Source organism: Zerene cesonia, chromosome 22 (genome assembly GCF_012273895.1).
Source record: "Zerene cesonia ecotype Mississippi chromosome 22, Zerene_cesonia_1.1, whole genome shotgun sequence".
Classification (NCBI taxonomy): Eukaryota; Metazoa; Arthropoda; class Insecta; order Lepidoptera; family Pieridae; genus Zerene; species Zerene cesonia.
The window spans coordinates 3053947-3076269 of NC_052123.1; the positions used below are offsets into that span (position 1 = coordinate 3053947).

General features: G+C 36.2%; 1 protein-coding gene across 40 annotated transcripts in view; it reads left to right on the top strand.

The window, feature by feature from the left end:
* The window catches only part of LOC119836036 (ryanodine receptor), a 106046-nt gene extending 83788 nt beyond the window's left edge, over positions 1-22258 (top strand). For 17 of the 40 annotated variants that reach the window (XM_038361209.1, XM_038361211.1, XM_038361214.1 and 14 more), the window contains 30 exons: positions 222-334; positions 1142-1235; positions 1382-1510; positions 2054-2182; positions 3100-3279; positions 3993-4113; positions 4346-4456; positions 4706-4833; positions 5284-5414; positions 5985-6145; positions 6690-6891; positions 7863-8024; positions 9067-9223; positions 9729-9931; positions 10628-10831; positions 12188-12300; positions 13363-13462; positions 14096-14224; positions 14876-14969; positions 15613-15768; positions 16101-16194; positions 16738-16883; positions 17411-17541; positions 17946-18104; positions 18437-18644; positions 19139-19270; positions 19954-20110; positions 20526-20635; positions 21219-21321; positions 21725-22257. In XM_038361209.1, coding sequence (XP_038217137.1) covers positions 222-334; positions 1142-1235; positions 1382-1510; positions 2054-2182; positions 3100-3279; positions 3993-4113; positions 4346-4456; positions 4706-4833; positions 5284-5414; positions 5985-6145; positions 6690-6891; positions 7863-8024; positions 9067-9223; positions 9729-9931; positions 10628-10831; positions 12188-12300; positions 13363-13462; positions 14096-14224; positions 14876-14969; positions 15613-15768; positions 16101-16194; positions 16738-16883; positions 17411-17541; positions 17946-18104; positions 18437-18644; positions 19139-19270; positions 19954-20110; positions 20526-20635; positions 21219-21321; positions 21725-21828 — 4161 coding nt within the window. In that variant the 3' untranslated portion in view covers positions 21829-22257. Of the gene's footprint in view, positions 1-221; positions 335-1141; positions 1236-1381; positions 1511-2053; positions 2183-3099; positions 3280-3992; positions 4114-4345; positions 4457-4705; positions 4834-5283; positions 5415-5984; positions 6146-6689; positions 6892-7862; positions 8025-9066; positions 9224-9728; positions 9932-10627; positions 10832-12187; positions 12301-13362; positions 13463-14095; positions 14225-14875; positions 14970-15612; positions 15769-16100; positions 16195-16737; positions 16884-17410; positions 17542-17945; positions 18105-18436; positions 18645-19138; positions 19271-19953; positions 20111-20525; positions 20636-21218; positions 21322-21724 lie in introns of all 40 variants that reach the window. The other 23 variants (XM_038361207.1, XM_038361210.1, XM_038361222.1 and 20 more) reach the window with 5 other exon arrangements.
* Positions 22259-22323: the final 65 nt, after the last annotated feature.

The window sequence follows — 22323 nt, forward strand, 5'->3', positions numbered from 1 at the left end:
AGTAATAAATGTTATTTGCAGTTAACAATTTTCTTTTTTCTTTATTACAATATTTATGGCAAGACTAGGTATTTATACCTATTTTACCTCGTTTAAATGTATTTACATATTTTACTACTAATCGCCGAACTACTCGTACGTTTAAGTATCTACAAATGTCACATATCTATGATGCACTTACACTAAATACATTTTACCCATCGCCCCGATGTCTCCAATAGATTGACCACCCTCAACAAATGAGTAAGAACGTGTACCGTTCGGTCGTGTCCATCCAACGGAAGCGAGCCGTTATCGCGTGTTTCAGACAAACTTCGCTGCATTCTTTACCAAGGTTTATACGCGTTTCGTGTGTTTGGCGCTTTTATATCTTTGCGAAATAAATAAAATGGACATATTTTTTATCTAATGTATGAAATTACCCATAAATTGTACCAATCGCAAAGATATTTCCTGCGTTTTTGATGTGTTGTTTGATTTTTATGTTGTGAAAATAAAAAAAATAACAAATCTTCGTCTATTTTATATATGTGTATCTTTCCATTGTCAAAAACCTACAGGTCCTTATTTATAATAATGTACACACTAAACTATTCACAGATTTGTCGTATTTTTCTGAATTCTTAGTTCTTAACCATATTCAATATCAATATTTAACAAAAAACGTAAAAAAATAGTTTAAAAACAGTCCCAAACTAACTCGCATGACCTTGCACGCTGCGTGGACAGGCTACGAAGCCAAAACAAATAACTAACAATTGGAAGAGAGTGCTCTGCGCCGCGAGGAAACGTGCTGCCATGGCTTGTTTGAGATCAACACATCTATATAAGTTGAGCCGGTATGGGTGTATGGTGTTAAAGAAAAAAATAATTTAATCTGAAGAAAAATATATTCAGAAGAATTAAGAACTTGTTAGTGAAGATTTCGATTAGATAGTAAAATTCAATTATTTGTTGACTCAAGCCTTTTTTCATATTTTTGCATTATAAATAATTTTGCATTAAAAGTATATTTCAGTTATATTTCTAAATAAGAATATCATATTTTCTAATTTATCTTTAAAAACAAATAAATATTGTTTTTTTTTCATACTACCGTTTATACATTGCGCATTCTATTCATCTCTATATAATTTACCAGGCATAGAGCATGTAACATCTTCGCAAGGACTTACTACGAGCTGTGGTTGGAGGAAGAGAATATTGGCCAAGAAGTTATGATAGAGGATCTGACGGTGAGATACGATTAAATCATTAAAAGTAAAAACAGAAAACACGTAAACTTGAAAATAGTGAAATAGTAAAAGATCCACAATGTTAACACGAATTATCATATATATCTGAATAAAACAAATACAACAAAATAAACTTCTCCCTTTAGCAATCGTTCGAAGACGCAGAATTAAAGAAGAGCGACGTGGTAGAAGAAGAAGGCAAGCCGGATCCGTTGACTCAACTCGTCACAACATTCTGCCGCGGTGCTATGACTGAGCGGTCGGGCGCTTTACAGGTGACGCTTCTTAAACTTTCCAGAATATTCTGTAACATTCTACCATATAATAATAGCCAAATCTCTTAAACCGACTCCTCACCAAATTCTGTCGCTGTGACGAAGCGATCGGGAGGTATAAAGGTAACTTTATTAGAACATTTCAGAATATTCTTGAATAGTGTAAGTGTAATTTTTTTTATCGTGGTGACTACACTCAAGAATGTTTTAAAAAATTTAAACTTCATAATATTTATCAGATGTGTTAATCCAGCTCATCATTAAGTTCTGTTACACAGCTATGACTGAGCGATTGGGAGCCATACATATGACATATTCTAGAATGTGCTAAAATATTGCCAATTAACTCTTTCTACGACAATTAATCTCACTACGACAGTGACTAGATTCCAGATTGTTCTAAGAACTTTATAAGAGCTCTTTTACATGACGTATAAGCACTTTTCACTTAACACATATAATGAACGTACGTCTTTCTTTTTGTGTATCTATTGTTTTTTTTATATATTTTTTTCTGTAACATTGTTTCTCCGTCGTTTGTAGGAGGACCCGTTGTACATGTCGTACGCGCACATAATAGCGCGCTCGTGCGGCGAGGAGGAGGAGGAGGGAGGCGACGAGGAGGAGGCTGCCGAGCCCGAGCCGGAGGACGAGGGCAAGTCCAGCATCCGCGTGAGTAACGAACCTACCCGCTACATCAACCGACTTAGGAATAGGAGGCCCTCAATTCCACTCTTTCTTTGGCCTTGTTTTTACATGATTCCATACCTACTTCAACTGACTTCGAAATATGGGAGGCCCTAAATTCGATTCTTCTTTTCGGACTTTTCCCATGATTCTTTATTTGGAAGGATGATGCCTCCCAATTATACCCAATTAAATTTGGATTAGTTCTGATGATTTGACGGCAGTTTAATGTTTGTTTATATTTTTGGTAGTTTATTGGTGTGAACCAATGCCAATATATATTTTTTGTTATGCCAACTCATAAGTCATATAATTATGGTATTTTTTATGATTTCTTTTTATTTCACAATTTACAGTATTTTTTCTTTTGAAAAATATTAATTTTTGTATGAAGGGCATAAAAATGTACTAATTTAATCTTACATCAATTACTTGTTTTTTTTGAAAAAAAAATGTTTCATACGAAAAAAAAATATTGACTCTGTACTCTAAATATTGTTACACGCAGAAAACAATGGACATGTTTATGGTATGTAAAAAGGTGAATGTGACTTCTTTATTCCAATTATCTACTTAAAGCCCTTTAATTTTGCGCTTTGTCGTTATTCGTGAAGTTAGATACATTAGTGAAGGTACAATCGAGTAATGTTATTCCATTATTTTTGAATAAATATTACTAAATTTGAGAAAAATTAAATAAGCCAATGTGACGCTGTTTCGATTAAAGACATTAAAATACAAGTTATTCAAGAACTAATAAAAAGTTTAAAGTCAACTATAATATAAGGCTATAGAATTTTACAAATATAAAATTCATCCAAATGCTTTCAAATATATTTCAACAATGACCTAACACCGACTAAATATGCCAGTACCAAATTGTCCAAATGTTCCACATGCAGGAGCAAGAGATGGAAAAGCAAAAGCTATTGTTCCACCAAGCGCGCCTCGCCGACCGCGGCGTCGCCGAGATGGTGTTGCTGCACATTTCCGCTTCCAAAGGTGTCCCTAGCGATATGGTGATGAAGACACTGCAGTTGGGCATATCCATTTTGAGGGGAGGCAACATCGATATACAGATGGTTAGTATGCGTTTCTTCATCTTCGACATCAACAACGCCACAAATGGCACCATCATCAACATCATCGTTGTCACCACAGGCATCGCCATCATTATCGTTACCACCGTTACAATCACCACAAGAACCTTTATTATCATCAACATCTTTATTGTCATCATCGGACCACCAGTACCATCATCATCGTTAACGTCGTTATTGTCACCACAAGCATCACCATCACCATTGCTGTCATCATCATGTCATCACCGCCAACATCATTATCAACACCAACACTACCATCACCTCTTATAAAAAATATTTCATTGCAATTGGTTCAGTAGTTTTTGAAACTACTGAACCAATTGCAATGAAATTTTGTACGTAGACAGCTGGACAACTGTAATAACATATAGGCAACTTTTCATCCCAATATTCCTACGGGATACGGACTTACGCGGGTGAAATCGCGGGGCGCAGCTAGTAATTTTATAAATGACAGAGTTTTGTGGTGACAAACATGAACAATACAACATACTCCTTTTCTATAGTCTTTAAGTAGTAGATCCATAAAGCATCTTACAGCTATAGTAAAGTAGTAAAAATTATTACTTAAGTCTTCACTATTACATATACCAATAAAAAATTAGATTTACAAATATCAAACTTGGTATAAAATATGGACTACACCAAAATGTCTAAAACCGTTATGGTTATTCATAATATTTTTGCTATAGGGAATGTTAAATCACCTGAAAGACAAGAAGGACGTGGGTTTCTTCACTTCCATCGCCGGTCTCATGAACTCCTGTTCAGTTCTCGATTTGGACGCTTTTGAGAGAAATACCAAAGCAGAAGGTAAATAATTCAGTTATTTTATGTGTATTTAACAATTACTTTACGTTAAATAGAATTTAACTCAACAATGCACCTACAGCATATTTATATTTAATGCATAGAAAAGTTGCCGTTTTTTGTTCTCTATTTAATAGAAAAGCATTACGTTTAATTCTCGCTTAACCGAACATTAAAAATTTCCCCAACCAATTTTAAACCTTATTACAAGTGCAATAAAGTATATAATCGTCAGGTCTGGGCGTGGGGCTGGAGGGCGCGGCGGGAGAGAAGAACATGCACGACGCGGAGTTCACCTGCGCGCTCTTCCGGTTCATACAGCTCACGTGTGAGGGACACAATTTGGGTAATATTCACTTAAACCATACTTATAGATCACAAAGGTAATAAAGTTGAAAGGAGACTTATAAAAACAAATATAATATTGCTTAATTTTATAATATAATTAGAGTTCTTGCATTCATTTAATGAGTATTTTATCTTCTTCAAGTTCGACGTAATTCTAGTTATTATATCATCAATCGTTATCATCTCTTTTCAGAAAAAAAAATTGTCTATTTCATTACTTTTCATACATTTTAAAATAACCCCACAGAATGGCAGAACTACCTCCGTACGCAAGCCGGCAACACCACCACCGTGAACGTGGTCATCTGCACTGTGGACTACCTGCTGAGGTTGCAAGAATCCATCATGGACTTCTACTGGCATTACTCCAGCAAGGTTTGCATTTCCATAGAGCTTATATTCTGAAAATGTGATAGATTCTATAGCCGATAAAATCCCATAAGTATTAAGTTGGTTTATTTTATTTCTTAGATTTGTCTGTCCTAGGCACCTTTTCTCGTTTTGTTTATCCATACTATTATACAGCTGAAGAGTCTGTTCGTTTATTTGAGCGCACTGATCTCAGGAATTACTGGTCCGATTTGAAAAATTCTTTCAGTGTTAATTAGCCCATTTATTGAGGAAGGCTATAAGCTATATATGTAACAATAGCGAATTTAATCCTTTCCTTTTCCCTTACCCCAAAAAAGTAGGCAGCGCATTCTCAAAACCATTACCGTTTCGAATGTTCACTGGCGGTGGTAATCGCTTACCATCAGGCGAACCACCAGCTCAGTTGCTTCTATTACATAAAAAAAAACTGAACCATTACCGATACAATTGCAGGAGTTAATAGACCCAGCGGGAAAAGCTAACTTCTTCAAAGCAATCGGCGTCGCGTCGCAAGTGTTCAACACTCTCACTGAGGTCATCCAGGGGCCGTGCACCCAGAACCAACAGGCCTTGGCGCATTCCAGGTATGGTATCTCTATGGTATTTTGTTTCTTCTAAGCATTTTAGGGTGAATATGGAGTTCCTTAGATATTCCTTGCTCTTGGCCTTTCGGTTAAAAATGATTTTCGATATTAGCAAGAAGCCCATGTTCTTTGGATATTGGTTGTTTTTTCCTTGCTAAGAGTTTATAATGAGCTTTTGGCAAAAAAGCTTTTCAGTATTATTTTTGGTTCCGGGAAACTTTTCAGCATTTTATATATTTATGAAACACGTAATTATTGAGCACCAGGCTGCTTTCATTTATTTTACCGAAAAAAAATGGAAGTTCTGAATAGCGCACTTTTTACACACATCCGAAAAGGTTTGTCTTTATTTTTTTTGACAAATTTTTTGACACGTAGTTTGTCCGCGATGGACTCCATTAGCTATTTGATCCTAGTTGAAAGATAAGAAGGATAGCTTATATTATTTAAATTACGAAAAATTACTACCCAAATGACTACCCGGGCGGAGCCGGGGCGTAAACCTAGTATAAGTATATAATAAAAAATCTAATAAACTGTAAAAGCTTAATATCCCATCACCATCACCAGGTTGTGGGACGCGGTGGGCGGTTTCCTGTTCCTGTTCTCGCACATGCAGGACAAGCTGTCTAAGCATTCGTCGCAAGTGGACCTGCTGAAGGAGCTCCTCAACCTGCAGAAGGACATGATCACCATGATGCTGTCCATGCTCGAGGGGAATGTTGTTAATGGTGAGCTGGATTGCTACACTTGTAATGAGAAAACTTATGTCACGTTTGTATTTTGATCATTATGAGTTAGGTACTAAGGTTCGATATTGTATAGTGAGTCTGAAATGTATTGTTTTAACCCAAATGAGTGCTATCCATAAATCAAGAGATACTCAAGTAGCTTTTTTAATGCAAAATAAACTATCTATAGTAATATAATTTTTAAAAAGTGTGAATATTCATCAGGGCATCACGACCTATTAATTTGAATTGTCGGTCTAAAACATAATTATTAAGATTAAAATTGTCAGTTGTAAACCAAAGTATTTTAGTTCGTAATGAACTGGTACTGCAAAGGTTATGTGTAAATATAAAATGTAAAATAAATAATTAATTTTCTAGAAAATAAATACAAGAAACTACACCTTATTTACCACGTCATGATCCGTCAGCAAATAAAATCAATGTTATTCAGGTACAATCATCAAACAAATGCAATTAACGATGCTATGCAAATGCTACAAAACTAAAAAGCACATTATTCTCATGTTATTTTCTAATTCAGGTACAATCGGCAAACAGATGGTGGACACGCTGGTAGAGTCGGCATCCAACGTGGAGCTAATCCTGAAGTACTTCGACATGTTCCTGAAGCTGAAGGACCTCACGTCCAGCGCGAGCTTCAAGGAGATCGACACCAACAACGACGGCTGGGTGCTGCCCAAGGACTTCAAGGAGAAGATGGAGCAGCAGAAGAGCTACACGCCGTGGGTGTTTCTTTCTCTTTTTGTGGTTTCACGGATGTCAATACTTATGTGCCGTGCCTTTGTATGCTTTTCGTTATATCCTGGAATAGACAGATTTTCATCTTTGATGAAATGAATATGTTCTGAAGTGGATAGATCTCTTTCTCTTTCGGTATTGTGTGTCAGAAGGACGGATCTCCTTCTATTTAGAGAGTCTTAGGTTATTATTTATTATAGAATGATCTTTTTTTTTTTTGTATTGGGACAGATTATCAAAGTTTCAGAAATGCCGAATTTGAAAGCATGTTTTCTGAACGTTGAGAACGTTGAGAAAACATTTTGAACGTTGAACGTTGAACGCTGTTTCTTATTATATTATTTCGATGATCTTATAGCATTGTTTCTCGTTGAATTTAAATGAGAATTAAGTTCAATGAATTCTAAATCTTGGAAGTCTTCTAATCTAGAAATCTAATAGAAGTCTGCGGCTGATCATCAGACGGATATAGGGTTTTCATAAAAAATACATAATATATACAAAAATAACTAGCTGTTCCGCGCAGCTTCACCCGCGCGGTCATAATAAATTTTCATGGTACAATATTTTTCCCCCTTATGCGTAGAATGTATCACAATCCTTTCTTAACGGATGCCTACATCATTACATCTACACGCCAAATTTGAGCCGGATCCGTCCAACGGTTTGAGCTGTGCGCTGATAGATCTCTATGTCAGTCTGTCACCTTCGATTTGTATAGATTAAGATTATCAAACAGAATTATAAGTATATCTACATTAATATTGTAAAAAGGAAGAATTTGTATTTAGGTTTGTAATTGTTCATTTGTGATGGATGAACTCAAAAACTACTGGACCTATTTGAAAAAATTCTTTCATCATTAGAAAGTTGCAACTTCACTGAGCGATATAGGCTATATATATACCCCGAGTAAAGCTAGCCGGGGCTAATATAATGTTTGGACTATTAACAGGGAAGAGATCGAGTTCCTGCTGGCCTGCTGCGAGACCAACCACGACGGCAAGCTGGACTACGTCGGCTTCTGCGACCGCTTCCACGAGCCCGCCAAGGAGATCGGCTTCAACTTGGCCGTCCTCCTGACCAACTTGTCCGAGCACATGCCCAACGAGCCTAGGTTAGTGTTAGCTCAGACTGTTTCACTTTCAGTTCGTTCAACTGGACTCCTTTGGGACGCGCTATTCAGTTGTCAAAATGCAGTCTTCAATTATTAAAGATCTTTCAACTGGTCTGCAAGTCGCCTGTAATGGCATATATAAACAAAAAAAAATACATAATTTTTTATGAGTTTTCGAAGTTTCTACAGATAAGAGTCGATAAGAAATTCTGTAGTATATGCGTTTTGTATTATACCTCTATTTTATGTAAGTTAAATGGTGCAATAATAGATACTTAAAAACTGTTTGGTAATTTAAAATTACTATTCTAATAGGAAAGAAAGAAAAAAGATTCAATCTTAGTTTTCCAGTTTCATGTTAAACTAAGTGAGAAAGCAATATTTTCATTTACTTGACAGGAAAATGCTACGAAAATTTAAATACTGGGAGATCAAATACTGGTAATGAAAAACTAATTGAATACCAATGATACTACTGATGTGTTTTCAATCTATAATGCAGTTCTTTTAATTTAATGTTAATTTATTTTATTTTTGCTCAACAGCGGGGAATACTTGTGAGTACCCCGTGAATATCCGTTATGTAGAGCTTTTAAATAATTATATGTTGATAAATAATATATATATATATATAAATAATGCATTTCTAAGTGGCCTAAAATTAATTTCGACCTAAGACGGGACGACTACAAATTATAAACATAGATAAATGCTACTGTGTACCTTTTCCTCATCCTTCCTAATCGCTTCCTTTATTCCTCTCGTCAATCCTTTCCTTATCCCTTACCCTTTTCACACGGGATCGGATTTGCAGATGCCTTACAACAAACGCTCATGGGCGATGGTGATCGAGTACCATCAGGTGAGCTTACCAGCTCAGTTTCCCACTCCAACACAAAAAAGTACATATTTTTAATGAATGGAAAAAAATTGACCCGCGTCTTTTTGCCAAACCTTTTTCTAATTTATAAAGCAATTCATTGCTAAAACGAAAAATTAAATAAAGTAAATAAATAAAAAAGATGTAACTTAAACATTCCAGACTGGCCCGTTTCCTGGAAACTGCCGGGTCGGTGCTGAACTACTTCGAGCCGTTCCTCGGCCGCATCGAGATCATGGGCGGCTCCAAGCGGATCGAGCGGGTCTACTTCGAGATTAAGGAGTCCAATATTGAGCAGTGGGAGAAACCGCAGATTAAGGTTATTATGTAGCTAGATAACATTAATTTTTAGCTGGTCCAATGAAAAGTTTTTCTCTTCGGCTATAGTCTATAAGTATTTTCACACACACACACACACGTATGCTTAAACTGCAAACACATACATAATATACAGATAAAACTAAAACCGTATTTATTTTTACTTTTGTCAGTCGAACATTTTACTCTCTTGTTGACATTTCCTGGACACTATGGGAGAAGGTGATAACTCCTAACATACAGGTTTTCACCTAGTTTAGGCATTAGAGACTTCGTTTATTCAATATGTAAACATTTGTGTCAATAAAAGTTTATTATTATTTTCTTTTATTTCTTTTTTTTCCTAGCATAGGATTTACATTGCTTCATCTAAAAGACTTAAAAATGTGTAAGAATTAACATGCATTGTAAAATTTTGTTTTCAGAAGTAAAATATCACCATTTATAATGATGATGATGATGATGATCAACCAAACTCTAAACATCTACCATACTTAACCTTCCAGGAATCAAAGCGGGCGTTCTTCTACAGCATAGTGACGGAAGGCGGCGACAAAGAGAAGCTGGAGGCGTTCGTGAACTTCTGCGAAGACGCCATCTTCGAGATGACCCACGCGTCCGGCCTCATGGCCGCGTCCGAGGAGTCTGCGAGCGGGCCCAAGAACAGAGAGGCCGCCTACACCTATATGGGTGATGATGATGATGAACGGTGAGATGGTGATATGTTACATTGCTTTTTAGATGTCACTGTGTATGTTCAAAGTCTGTTAGAAACAAATATACTTCCGTCATACAGCTTCGTATAAAATTCTTATGCTATGGAAAAAAATTTTTTTTGGTCATTAATAAGTTCTAACTACCTTCTCTATACGCTATAGCTAAAAATTGTTATCTAATTATGAATTTAATCATCGAAAATTTAAATATTCAATAGTATAGGCTACATGCTCTCAATATTTTTGAAAATTTAGCCTATAAGTTTAGTGCTAAAACAGTAATCCAATTTCCGTTACTTAGAAATAAATAATTTTTTTCTGAATATCCACCATATTTTACTAATTAATTTGTGTCTTCTCGTAATGGTTGTTCCATTATTATATTATTTTCAATAATCGTCTTCTTTATTATAATCTAGTATTTTTTCCTACTTTTTAGTATTTTGTAAGTATTTTTATCGTGTACTAGCTGCGTAAGTCTGTATCCCGTAGGAATATCGAGATAAAAAGTTGTCTATATGTTATTCCAGTTATCTACGTACCAAATTTCATTGCAATGGGTTTCGTAGCTTTTGCCTGTAAGAGTAACAAACATACACATACACATGCATCCATCCTCACAAACTTTCGCATTTATAATATTAGTAGGAAGTAGGATGATAGTAAATGAGTTATTTTAATTTTCTCAGAGCCGGCAAAGACCCGTTCCGTCGCGGCTACCAATCCGTGAAGGACGGAATCTCGGCGGCATTCTCGTCCTTATCGCCCGCCAACATAAAGGCCAAAATCGTGGACCTGCAGCAGATGCCGCCCGCTGAACTGTTCATTGGCTTCTTTAAACTCTTCTTCTATTTGTTCTATTATATAGGATATGGATTTGTTATTGTTATAAGGTGAGCGTTTCGGATATTTTTTTGAAAATTAATTACATCTTAGGCTATTTCTATTTTCTCATTATAATTTAAGATCAAAAATTATATTTTTCCGTAAATATTCCGCCGTTCTTCAAGTACTCAATGATATAGTAGGTACTGAGGGTTTGGCAGACCGCCACCGCCTCTTTGGTATGGTGGTTAATGCGTGAGCGTAGAACCGAGGGGTCCTGGGTTCGATGATCGGCAGGGCGCAGAAGACTGATGACCTATTTTTACATAAATAAAATCTATGAGTGAAACAGATATATGATACATCTATTTCACTGATCGATTTTCATCTCTCTGAGATCATTGATCATGTGCCTCATACCCCACTAGGGGACACGGGACTTCCCTTACTTACTAAGGGTCTGGACATCAGGATCTCAAGGTTCTAAGATCTGACTAAGCATTAAAAAAAAACAGAATCTCTTAAAATAGTCGGTTATTTCTCAAAAACTACAGAATAATTGTCATGGTAATTTTATTTATATAGCATATAATTATTTATAGTAATAAGAAATTAATCTAATTTCACGCTTCACTCGGTGCACAGTCATTGGTAAATGATCATTGTTATTATTTATTTTTAATTCTTTGAGTATTTCACTTTGTTTCGTATTTAAACCATATATTTAATATTTATTTCACACCTCGTATGCTAGAATTACAATGTTAATAAACAATTTTTGCTGAACTTATAAATGTTTGCACAAAACAATTTTTCTTAATCTAAATCAACACAATTTTATCTGCACATGCTCAAGTGAGTTACTTTTTTTTCTTGTTTGGATCTATATTATCATATATATTCATCATTTATATAATGGAGCTCTAACTCTAAGTGATGAATATCTTATTTTATATGCTTTTTAATTATCCGAGATTACCTAAACTTTCCAATAGTGCGTAATACAGACTTTATGGTTATTCATAGTCTTAAATATCATGCTAAATATATATGTATGGACATTATATATCCAATTTTTTGCACTTATTTCGCCACCTATCTTCGTTATTTCAACTTTTGAAATGGCTTCGTATCTCTATCCGCTTTTTTGTCACAAAATAGATGTAAAAACAGTATCAGGCGTTACTGCACCGAACGGGTACATGATGACAACATAGCATTATATTCTACTAGCGATCCACTCCAGCTTTCCTTGTGGTATATAGCCTATAGCATTCAGGATCAAGTACATATCCAACGGTGAAAGAATTTTTTTCAATCAAAAATTTAGATAAAGATTATTAGTCCTAGGCCAAGTGCGATATACTATACGCAACCTTATTGCTCACACTTAAAGTCTATTTTCCCCTGCGACTCCACCCCAGGTACATATTCGGCGTGCTGCTGGGGCTGATGCGCGGGCCGCAGGTGGAGGAGGCGCCGCCGGAGCCGGAGGAGGAGGAGAAAATCGGTCAGTTCAAACACAGGTTGATGCAAAGTAAGCGACACACTCTATACGCGTGACGCTTCGCTAGGTTCGGTCACCGGGGGCGGGATTCTGTTGTTGTGACCCCTTTTTGTCAACGGGGAGTCTTGTTGTTGTGACCCCTTTTTGTCAACGGGGAGTCTTGTTGTTGTGACCCCTTTTCGTGTAAAGGGGATGAATAATGTCATAGGTTTGTTGAATGGTAATTGGATGTTTTTAATGTGACAGTTTTTTCTTCTGTTGCATTATTTCCTTCTATTCCATGTGCATTTCAATGTTTTAATTTATTGCAATTAAAAGAGATTTTCAAGGGGTTCAAACCTCTCTTCATATAAAGGGAACCTAACCTGGTTGATTTTAAATGTATACTTGTTTTTTACTTAATTATCATTGTTTCCCGCAGTTTCACGTGTTCACTGTACATGGACATGTTTGAGTTAATTTTAATTGAATGAGATATTTGACTTACACTCGAATACAAAGAACAGTAAGATATTATGGTGACCGAACGCTTCAAATACAAACACATTTAACGCCAAACGCAGGTTAATTCTAATATGTTTTCCAAATTGTATAATTTACTTTAAGATGTTTTTCATTAATTAGTTATTTGAATAACAAATCTGCTTATGGATTAACACGAGCTTCTTTTATAATAATGCAAACAAAATCTCTAACGTATGTCACATTAGAGCCATAATAGAGAGGCCAAATAAATTGTTATATATAATAAATATTTAATTAAATTTATTGTAATAGACAAAGATTATTATAACACAAAAGCTAAACCGCCTCAATATTTAAATGGGACGACATGACGAAATTTGATAATGAGGTAATATGATATGATAATCATAATAGTAATGAGGTAACAAAAAAATACAGTCGAATTATGAACCTCCTTCTTTTTTGAAGTCGGTTAAAAGTCTGTTCACGGATTTATGTTATCTATGGCAATATTCTATAAATCTTGAAAATCTTTGATATACTTGCATATCCAATAATAATATACTATTTAGGCACTTCAGTATGCATATAGATATCTTTAACACTACATATTGAAATATTATTTAGGTCCGACTCGTCACTTGCCAGCGTTACCATCAGCGGACGATACCGGACAGATGCAAGTGTCCGCTTTCGGTCTAGATATAACTAAAGAAGATAATGGCCAGTGAGTATTCTTCTATATAATTTACATTTCTAAGCAGAGAATACGAATGTTTGGAGTATAAAAGATACTAAAGATGTCTTTTAATGTAAGAGTACCGTTCTTGTCACCAAAATCAATAATGTGATTTTCAAGAAGAGATCTTCGTATGTCTGATGTTGTAAGACTTCCCCAAAGAGGCCGTTTGAAAACCCTATGTAAGCATTACATATGGGTTTTAAAAGGGTCATACTGGGTAACACTACCCAGACTCTAAAACGAAACCTAACGACAATTATCATACAAAAAAAATCACATTAATTGCATACCGTAATGCAGAATAGACGCTGAGTGGTATGCATTTATGTAAAAAATTGTTAAACAGAATATCAGTGACGTTATCATCAGTCCGCCACTGGCCCTCACCAGCACATGTTAATAAGCTATCAGTGACTTTAATGCTGATAAAGTCACTGATAACTTAAACATGAATCTGACCCTTTTACAGTTTAAGTTAGTGTCGGGTGTGTAAATGGCCCTAATAATGTCAAGTACCTCGAGCATGTTGTGATAATAGGCCAGTGCTATCGTCTCAGTCACAAATAGCTTATCCATAAGCAGCCAAACCGTGTCTCACACGCACGTACACACAAACAGGATCCAAGTGAAAGCGCACGAGTCGCCGAGCGCGTCGACGCCGTCGAGCGGCGAGGAGGCGGACGCGGCGCCCGACGACGCGCCCGACACCGACGAGCCGCAGCCGCCCTCGCTCATCGACCTGCTCGGGTGAGGCCCTGCTACACACTGCAACGCACTGCAACACACAGCAACGCACTGCAACACACTGCAACACACTGCAACACACTGCAACACACTGCAACTCACTGCAGCACACTGCAGCACACTGCAGCACACTGCAGCACACTGCAACACATTGAAACTCACTGTATACACTACGCAATACCGACAAACCACAGACTCTTTCGCTCATCGACCTACTCGGGTAAGACACTGTAACACTGTACACACTGCAACATTCTGCACTGCGTTATACGACATTTGATGTAGTATAGTGACTTCCATTTAGTTATACTGCAGCACTGTGCTGCAATACTGCATTGCATTAAACTTCTTGGACTAGTGCTCTGCACATTACACTGAGTCACAATATAACATGTTGCACTACACTTCAACATACTACATTCAATGAATGCATTATACATGGAACATACACTACGACACTGCAATAAACTCTTCCGCACACAATGCATGAATACATTTTACTGCAACACACTGCACTAAACTAAATCGCACTCCACTACGCTGACGTATGACACCACATTTTGACGCACTACACTACACTACTCTACAGATCTATGTACCGAATGCCCACTATTGCAAAATTACATTAAAACAAACAAATAAACTTCCTTTCAGTGGCGAACAAGCGAAGAAACAGGCACAAGAACGTATCGAGGCGCAAGCTGCACAGCAAGCCGCTATGTCGGCCATTGAAGCTGAAAGCAAAAAGGTGATATGAAATCTTTATACACTCAATTTACCTTTGAAAGTTTTAGGATGGCTAGTTTATACATCATAAATTGGCTTAGTTTCATAAAAGTATCTTTGTTTCTTATAAAGAAATACATACATTTAACTGCCTCTAAGATTTGCAAGAAAAATCTAGAACAAAGCATTTTCGTATAGCATTATCTTTAGAAAAGTAAACAAACATCATTCCTTTTTATATTTCATTATTCATAACATTACTCATTGCTCATGCAGCTCGGATTGAATAAAACATATTATCGCTATAAAAAGGTGGGTAGCTTCTATCTCGTTTACTTCAAGCTTTTGTTTATCCATTGCAATTTATTGTAATTCTTGAAATTTTAATAAATTCTTTTGTAATTAGTAGGATATCTGTCATATGTCTATAGACTACCAGTAGGATCGCCTTAATTCTGTCACACCTTGCATTAGTCACAACATTGCGTTTAACAATACAATTAAAATTAATTGTATTGTTATTTTGTTTCTTTTTTTATAAATGTTTTTATACTGTACTAGCGGTCCGCCCCGGCTCAATACTGTCTAAAACTGAAAAAATATAGATGTATTTATTGTTGAGATAGCCATAAAAGTAAATGAATATACCATGTCCCACATTCCAGGCGGTACAAGTACCAGCCCCGTCCGCCCTGTCGCAAGTAGACCTGTCCCAATACACGAAGCGCGCGGTATCGTTTTTGGCGCGAAACTTCTACAACCTGAAGTACGTCGCGCTCGTGCTCGCCTTCTGTATCAACTTCGTGCTGCTTTTCTATAAGGTGAGTTAAATCAATTGATTTAGGTTATCATTATTGATTATATATCTTTTTCTTTTTTGCCACAGGGGTTTTAATAGAATTTAATTATTAATGTTTTCGTAAACTTTTGTTAAATTATCCGACTACATGTGAATTAGATCTGATTTAAGTGCCTTAATAACTGAAGTAATTTGATTGACCTAAAAGTTAGTCCAAGCTATATTCATTTGACCAATGTTACGATGAACATAAGGAGATATAATAATTTGTCTCCATGAAATTGTCTCAACTGTAAGACAAATATTTTTCATATATTATTTATTAACATTACTGTATGTGACAATATTCCAAAGGTATCGACTCCAGACAGTGACAAGGGCGAAGGATCAGGAATTGGAGACATCATCAGCGGTTCCGGCTCTGGAGGTGGTTCCGGTAGTGGGGATGGTATGATAGTATTACTGTTTTTCTCTACAAAAATACCCGTGGGGTATGGGGCGCATGTTAATATGTTTTACTGATTGGGCGAGTAAGTTTGTCGGTGCCTACGTACAAAGGGCAATAACTTTTTATCGCAATAGAGTTATCAGATTATCTGATGTCTAATGTCAACGCTTAATAGAAGATTTAATGGCATACAACTTGCAATATAAGACACAATGTAACACTAACAATACATAACCGATTTGCACGAATAACCAGGTCGTGAAGCTACCATGAAACTATCCAGTGTCATTTAAAAGGAGTAGGGAAACAATACATTTGGAAATTAAAAACTTTTTAACGGATTTTTAACGCGATTTATTCATTATATTACTAACCCGACGTTTCGAACACTTTACAGCGAGCGTGGTGACGGGGAGACTCCAGTCTCAGTCACAGTCTAACCGTAAGAGTAGGGAAAAATATACGTAAATCTGCCAGCATTTGTTCCTATCAACATTCACAATTTTTCTAATTAATTTTACATAATATATTTATCCCCAACAGGAAGCGGCGAAGCGGAAGACGACGAAAGCCTGGAAGTGGTGCAAATAGACGAGGACTTCTTCTATATGGAACACGTGATCAAGATGGCAGCCATGTTGCACTCCGTCGTGTCGCTCGCCATACTCATCGGATACTACCACCTTAAGGTCGGTGCTTCATCATCATCATCATCAACAGCCCATAGATGTTCCCACTGCTGGGACACAGGCTTCCTATGAGGGAGGTACCAACTTGAGAAATTTTGAAAGAATAGAAAAAAAATCGATCACGAGGCGGGATTCGAACCCGCGTTTTTTGCCAAACCGTAGCAACGCCTAGCCTCTCGGCCACCCGTGATCCCGCCACAGTAATCGAATTTCTTCTACTCTTTCGGTGTTATGCGCCTAAGGGCACCCCAGGTAGCCTAGAAGTAGCTACTTATTCACTTATGTTGATGATTTGGTTGTGGATTTCTCATGAGAGAAAATCTGCTTTCATTAAATCTGTCTTCGTTTATTACAATCAAATTTACATAGCATAATATAAGCCATGATGGCTACTTTTTCAAATAATTAGGGTAAGTCAATATCGCATTGGGTTCCCGTAAATATATTCGACGTGTAAATAAATAAACAATATATTACTTCATACCAGAACAAAGTAACTAAAATATAAAAATGTCCCTATAACCCAGGTGCCTCTAGCAATATTCAAGCGAGAGAAGGACATCGCGCGCAGGCTGGAGTTCGACGGTCTGTACATCGCGGAGCAGCCCGAGGACGACGACCTGAAGAGCCACTGGGACAAGCTCGTCATATCCGCCAAGTTAGTGCTGGTCGTTGCTTCGTACTACTGCATTTTGCTGGTATATTGTACCGGATACAAAGTATGGCATAACGTCATTTGTCTTCGGCATTGTTGGTTAAATAGAATTATTTACAAGCTCAATAATGATGATGATTATGATGTCGTGTCGTGTCCTGCCGCTAACAGCAAGGTGAACTACAGACAATAATCTTTTATAGAAAAAAAATACCAAAAGAAAACCTACTATTTTAACTACAACCCTTGTTTCTTGAAAACAATCTCAAAGTTCTAAATTAAAATGTAACTAATCTTTCCGAAATATTCCAGATTTCCAGAACCAGACAACAAAATTTTCCAGACCAAATTACGATTCTGTTGTCCCTATTAAAATAAAATAAAAACCGCTTTTTGGAACATTCCAGATCATTCCCCGTGAACTACTGGGACAAGTTCATAAAGAAGAAAGTGCGGGCCAAATATTCAGAGACTTACGACTTCGACTCTATCTCCAACATGCTCGGAATGGAGAAGACTTCTTTCTCCGCTAAAGAGGACGAGGGAAGCAAGGGGCTGTTGCACTAGTGAGTTAACTTCTTCTTCGTTTATGTCTTTGAAAGAACGAAAAAAAGTTAGAAAACCTTTTTTTATTTGTGTATGATTTACTTTTGCTATTTTTGTTACTATCACTTTATTTCTATTGAAATTTGACTTAATCTAATAAAATTGAGTCAAAATTGGTAGCTTTAGTAACTAAATAAAATGTATGAAAATAAATGTATGGGAAGATAACAACATATGATGCTTAAAAATTAACTAAAATAATCAATTCCAAATCCGAATCGAATTCGAAATTCAAAATTTGAAATTTGAAATTGCAATTTGAATGCTGAAAATGCTGAAATTACTCTTTCAGCATAATAAACATCGACTGGCGCTACCAAGTGTGGAAGGCCGGCGTGACCATCACCGACAACTCTTTCCTCTACTCGCTCTGGTACTTCAGCTTCTCCGTGATGGGCAACTTCAACAACTTCTTCTTCGCCGCCCACTTGCTGGACGTAGCCGTTGGTTTTAAAACGCTGAGAACCATTTTGCAGTCTGTCACGCATAATGGGAAACAGGTATGGGCTGGGTTGAAATGTCTATGGTAATCATCTTCATCATCACCTGCAGTACATTTATCATCATCATTATGACACAATTTTGCGAAGAAATTTTTTGGTCACAGATTATACTGGTTTTCTAAGAACTGTCTTGTTCTCGTTTTTATTTTAGATTGCTACAGTTGACGCTTATTATAATTTATATACTAATGATGACTTATTTTAGGAGCATATTCAATACTATAACATGACACCTAATTTCAACCGTATTGTAAATTAGTTTCCATACAAAAGCTGTTAGATAAATATGTTTTAAGTAAAATAACAAGTTGATAGTCACAATTTTTGACTCGTTACATAATATAAATTTATTCAAACTTACAAGTCAAATATCAACAAATGTCCCAAGTCAAAGCCAGTAGTTATAACGACTTGTCACAAGTCAAGTAAAAAGTCACGAATCAAAAGTCATGTCATGAAAAGTAACTCCAACCCTTCACCACCATTACCAGCTGGTGCTGACGGTGATGCTGCTGACGATCATCGTGTACATCTACACAGTGATCGCGTTCAACTTCTTCCGCAAGTTCTACGTGCAGGAGGAGGACGATGAGGTTAACAGGAACTGCCATGACATGCTGACGGTATGATTTATTGTATACTTTCGATTTTTTTTTACTTTATTTTTATGAATAGATAGTATAAGATTAACGGAATTTTTAATATTAATGTTTCTTTATGGTGTCGTCTATATTTAATTTATTTATGTAAAAGAAATACATATATAAGTCCATATCTAATAGTTTAATAAATGTGACTCGTTTCGTACCACGTACAGCCTAGACTATTTGCCTTTTATAAACGTATCTATAATTTAAAAAAAACACGTTAGTTTTAAGTTTCATAAAAAGTATTGTAATTAGAAGAAATAGTTTTTTGACACAATTTAAAGTTTATTGAGACTTGTTTACATCAACCCCTGTTTACAATTACCCTTGTTCTATATTATAACAAAGATATACACTTAAAACTTATATGCTTTTGTTTGAGTATATAATATTGAAATTCACACTCCACATAACGAAGTGTATACTGTATAAGTGTACTGAAAGTGTGTAATATAACGAAGTGTAAAGCACTGAAAGTGTGTAATATGACGAAGTGTAAAGCACTGAAAGTGTGTAATATGACGAAGTGTAAAGCACTGAAAGTGTGTAATATGACGAAGTGTAAAGCACTGAAAGTGTGTAATATGACGAAGTGTAAAGCACTGAAAGTGTGTAATATAACGAAGTGTGTAGCACTGAAGTGTGCAATGTGTGCGCAGTGCTTCGTGTTCAACCTGTACAAGGGCGTGCGCGCGGGCGGCGGCATCGGCGACGAGCTGGAGCCGCCCGACGGGGACGACTCCGAGGTCTACCGCATCATCTTCGACATCTCCTTCTTCTTCTTCGTCATCATCATCCTGCTCGCCATTCTGCAGGGTAAGCGCTTTGTCACCCCTATAACATTTTTTTATGTTGGCTATGGAGCTGGTGGGTCACCTGACGGTAAGCGCTACAACCGCCCATAAACATTTGGAGAATAACACTACAAATGGATTGCTGAATTTAAAATGAAGAATTATTAAACGTTAGATAGCCCGAATCAAAGAACAAATGTCATTTAGCTTAGGCTAGAAGGACTCACTTTCTGCATACCTTAATGAGTAAACTTTCACTGACGAAGTCCGAATTCAGTTTCGGGGAGTTCGCTCAGTTTCGGATACTTTTCATCCCGATTAAACGCTCTCTTGGGATAACTAGATCATTTGTAAATGACCTAATTTCACGCGGGCGGAAGCTAGTACGATATATCATAGATTGAAACCTAAATAACTTGACGAGTGCCGGTGTTCAGGTTTGATCATCGACGCGTTCGGAGAGCTCCGCGACCAGCTGGAGTCGGTGAAGGAGGACATGGAGTCCAACTGCTTCATATGCGGCATCAATAAGGACTACTTTGATAAGGTGATCTGTTTACACTTACTTTTACTGCTATAGCTTTTTATTATGGACCTAGTTACGATATAGCTCATAATATAATTTCTTAGTTTTTTTTTTTAGTTCCCTAATTGGGTAAATATTAAGGTCTCTTTTATAAGACTCGGTTGTCTGTTTGTCATCCAGGCTATATCTTGTGAACGGCGATAGTTAGACAGATGAAATTTTCAGAGATTATGGATTTATATATTTAACAACGAATAATAAAGAGTGTAGGTTAAGTAACGATTGGTACGGTCATGAATTGGATGGGTAACTTTTTTTACAGTTGCTCTTTAGTTCATTTGTACGGACCTTAAGTCCGTGAGTCCAACATGCACTTTATTGTTTTTTTACTATATTTAAAAAAAAAACGAGTTTCATTAAGTATAAGGCAGTGACATTTACTCAAGTAGTTCCACTCGCAAAAGAGAATCCCTACTATTAATAAAACAAAATCGGAACATGACTCGTATCACATCTGTAACGATTTCATGACTAAATTGCTGAACCAATTTTGATGAAATTTAGTACAGAGATAGACTAAACTATAGCAAGCCATAATTGCCAGGTGCCGCACGGGTTCGACACGCACGTCCAGCGAGAGCACAATCTCGCCAACTACATGTTCTTCCTGATGCATCTCATTAACAAACCCGACACCGAGTATACTGGTAATTATATTATTGCCTACACTAATGTTATAAAGAGGAAATTTGGAATTTTTGTATGTTTATAATGTTTTCACAGAAAAACTGCTGGACCATTTTCGAGCGAAACCGGAGCGAACTGCTAGTAATATATAAAACACGTTGACATATTTCATTAAACCCATTTCTAAAGATTTTGTTAATTTGTAAGTGCCTTGGATATAATTAAATATTATATTTTAGTAACATAATGGTTCACCAAATTTTCTTCCCAATTACCTACTTTTAAAATAATATAACGTCTATAAAAAAAAACAGTATGATACATTTAGTTATAAAAAAACTACCTAAAAACGAGATATGGTTATTATAACCATGCCCCATAAGGGTCTTGACAAACAATATTAAAACAATATGAATATTTCAGGACAAGAGACGTTCGTATGGAACATGTACACACAAAGATGCTGGGACTTCTTCCCTGTCGGAGACTGCTTCCGGAAACAGTACGAAGACGTGATGGGCGAATAGTTCTCTTTCACTCTTACCGCGAGTAAGAGAGACGGATATACTGTTTGAAATAGCCTTAAGATTGCTCAACAGTAACACCAATTTGTGACCACTTTAATAGCAATAAACTTCTCTGTACATAGATAAAAAATCTGTTTGTCACGTGTCAAGTTTTTTCTATTACAAAATTTGGAGGGAAATTTGAAATGTCAACATTCTTCTAGAAAATTTTATTGTATGTTAAAAATCATATAACTCTAACTTTGAATTGTAAATAAGTGTATTGGATATTATAGCGATGTTGACAAATTGCTATTTTCGTGGTACTTTCGATGTTTAAGCTTGTCTTAGATATTTTAAACAATGTTTTTTAAAAATAAGGTGGCCTTTCCAAGTTTTCTATTTTAACTTTTTCGATATAGTCTATGTAAGAATATAATGCGCGTTGAATAAAATCTTTAATTTATTCCATTGTTTAGTATTTTCTTGTTTGATTTTATGCGAGTATTATACATT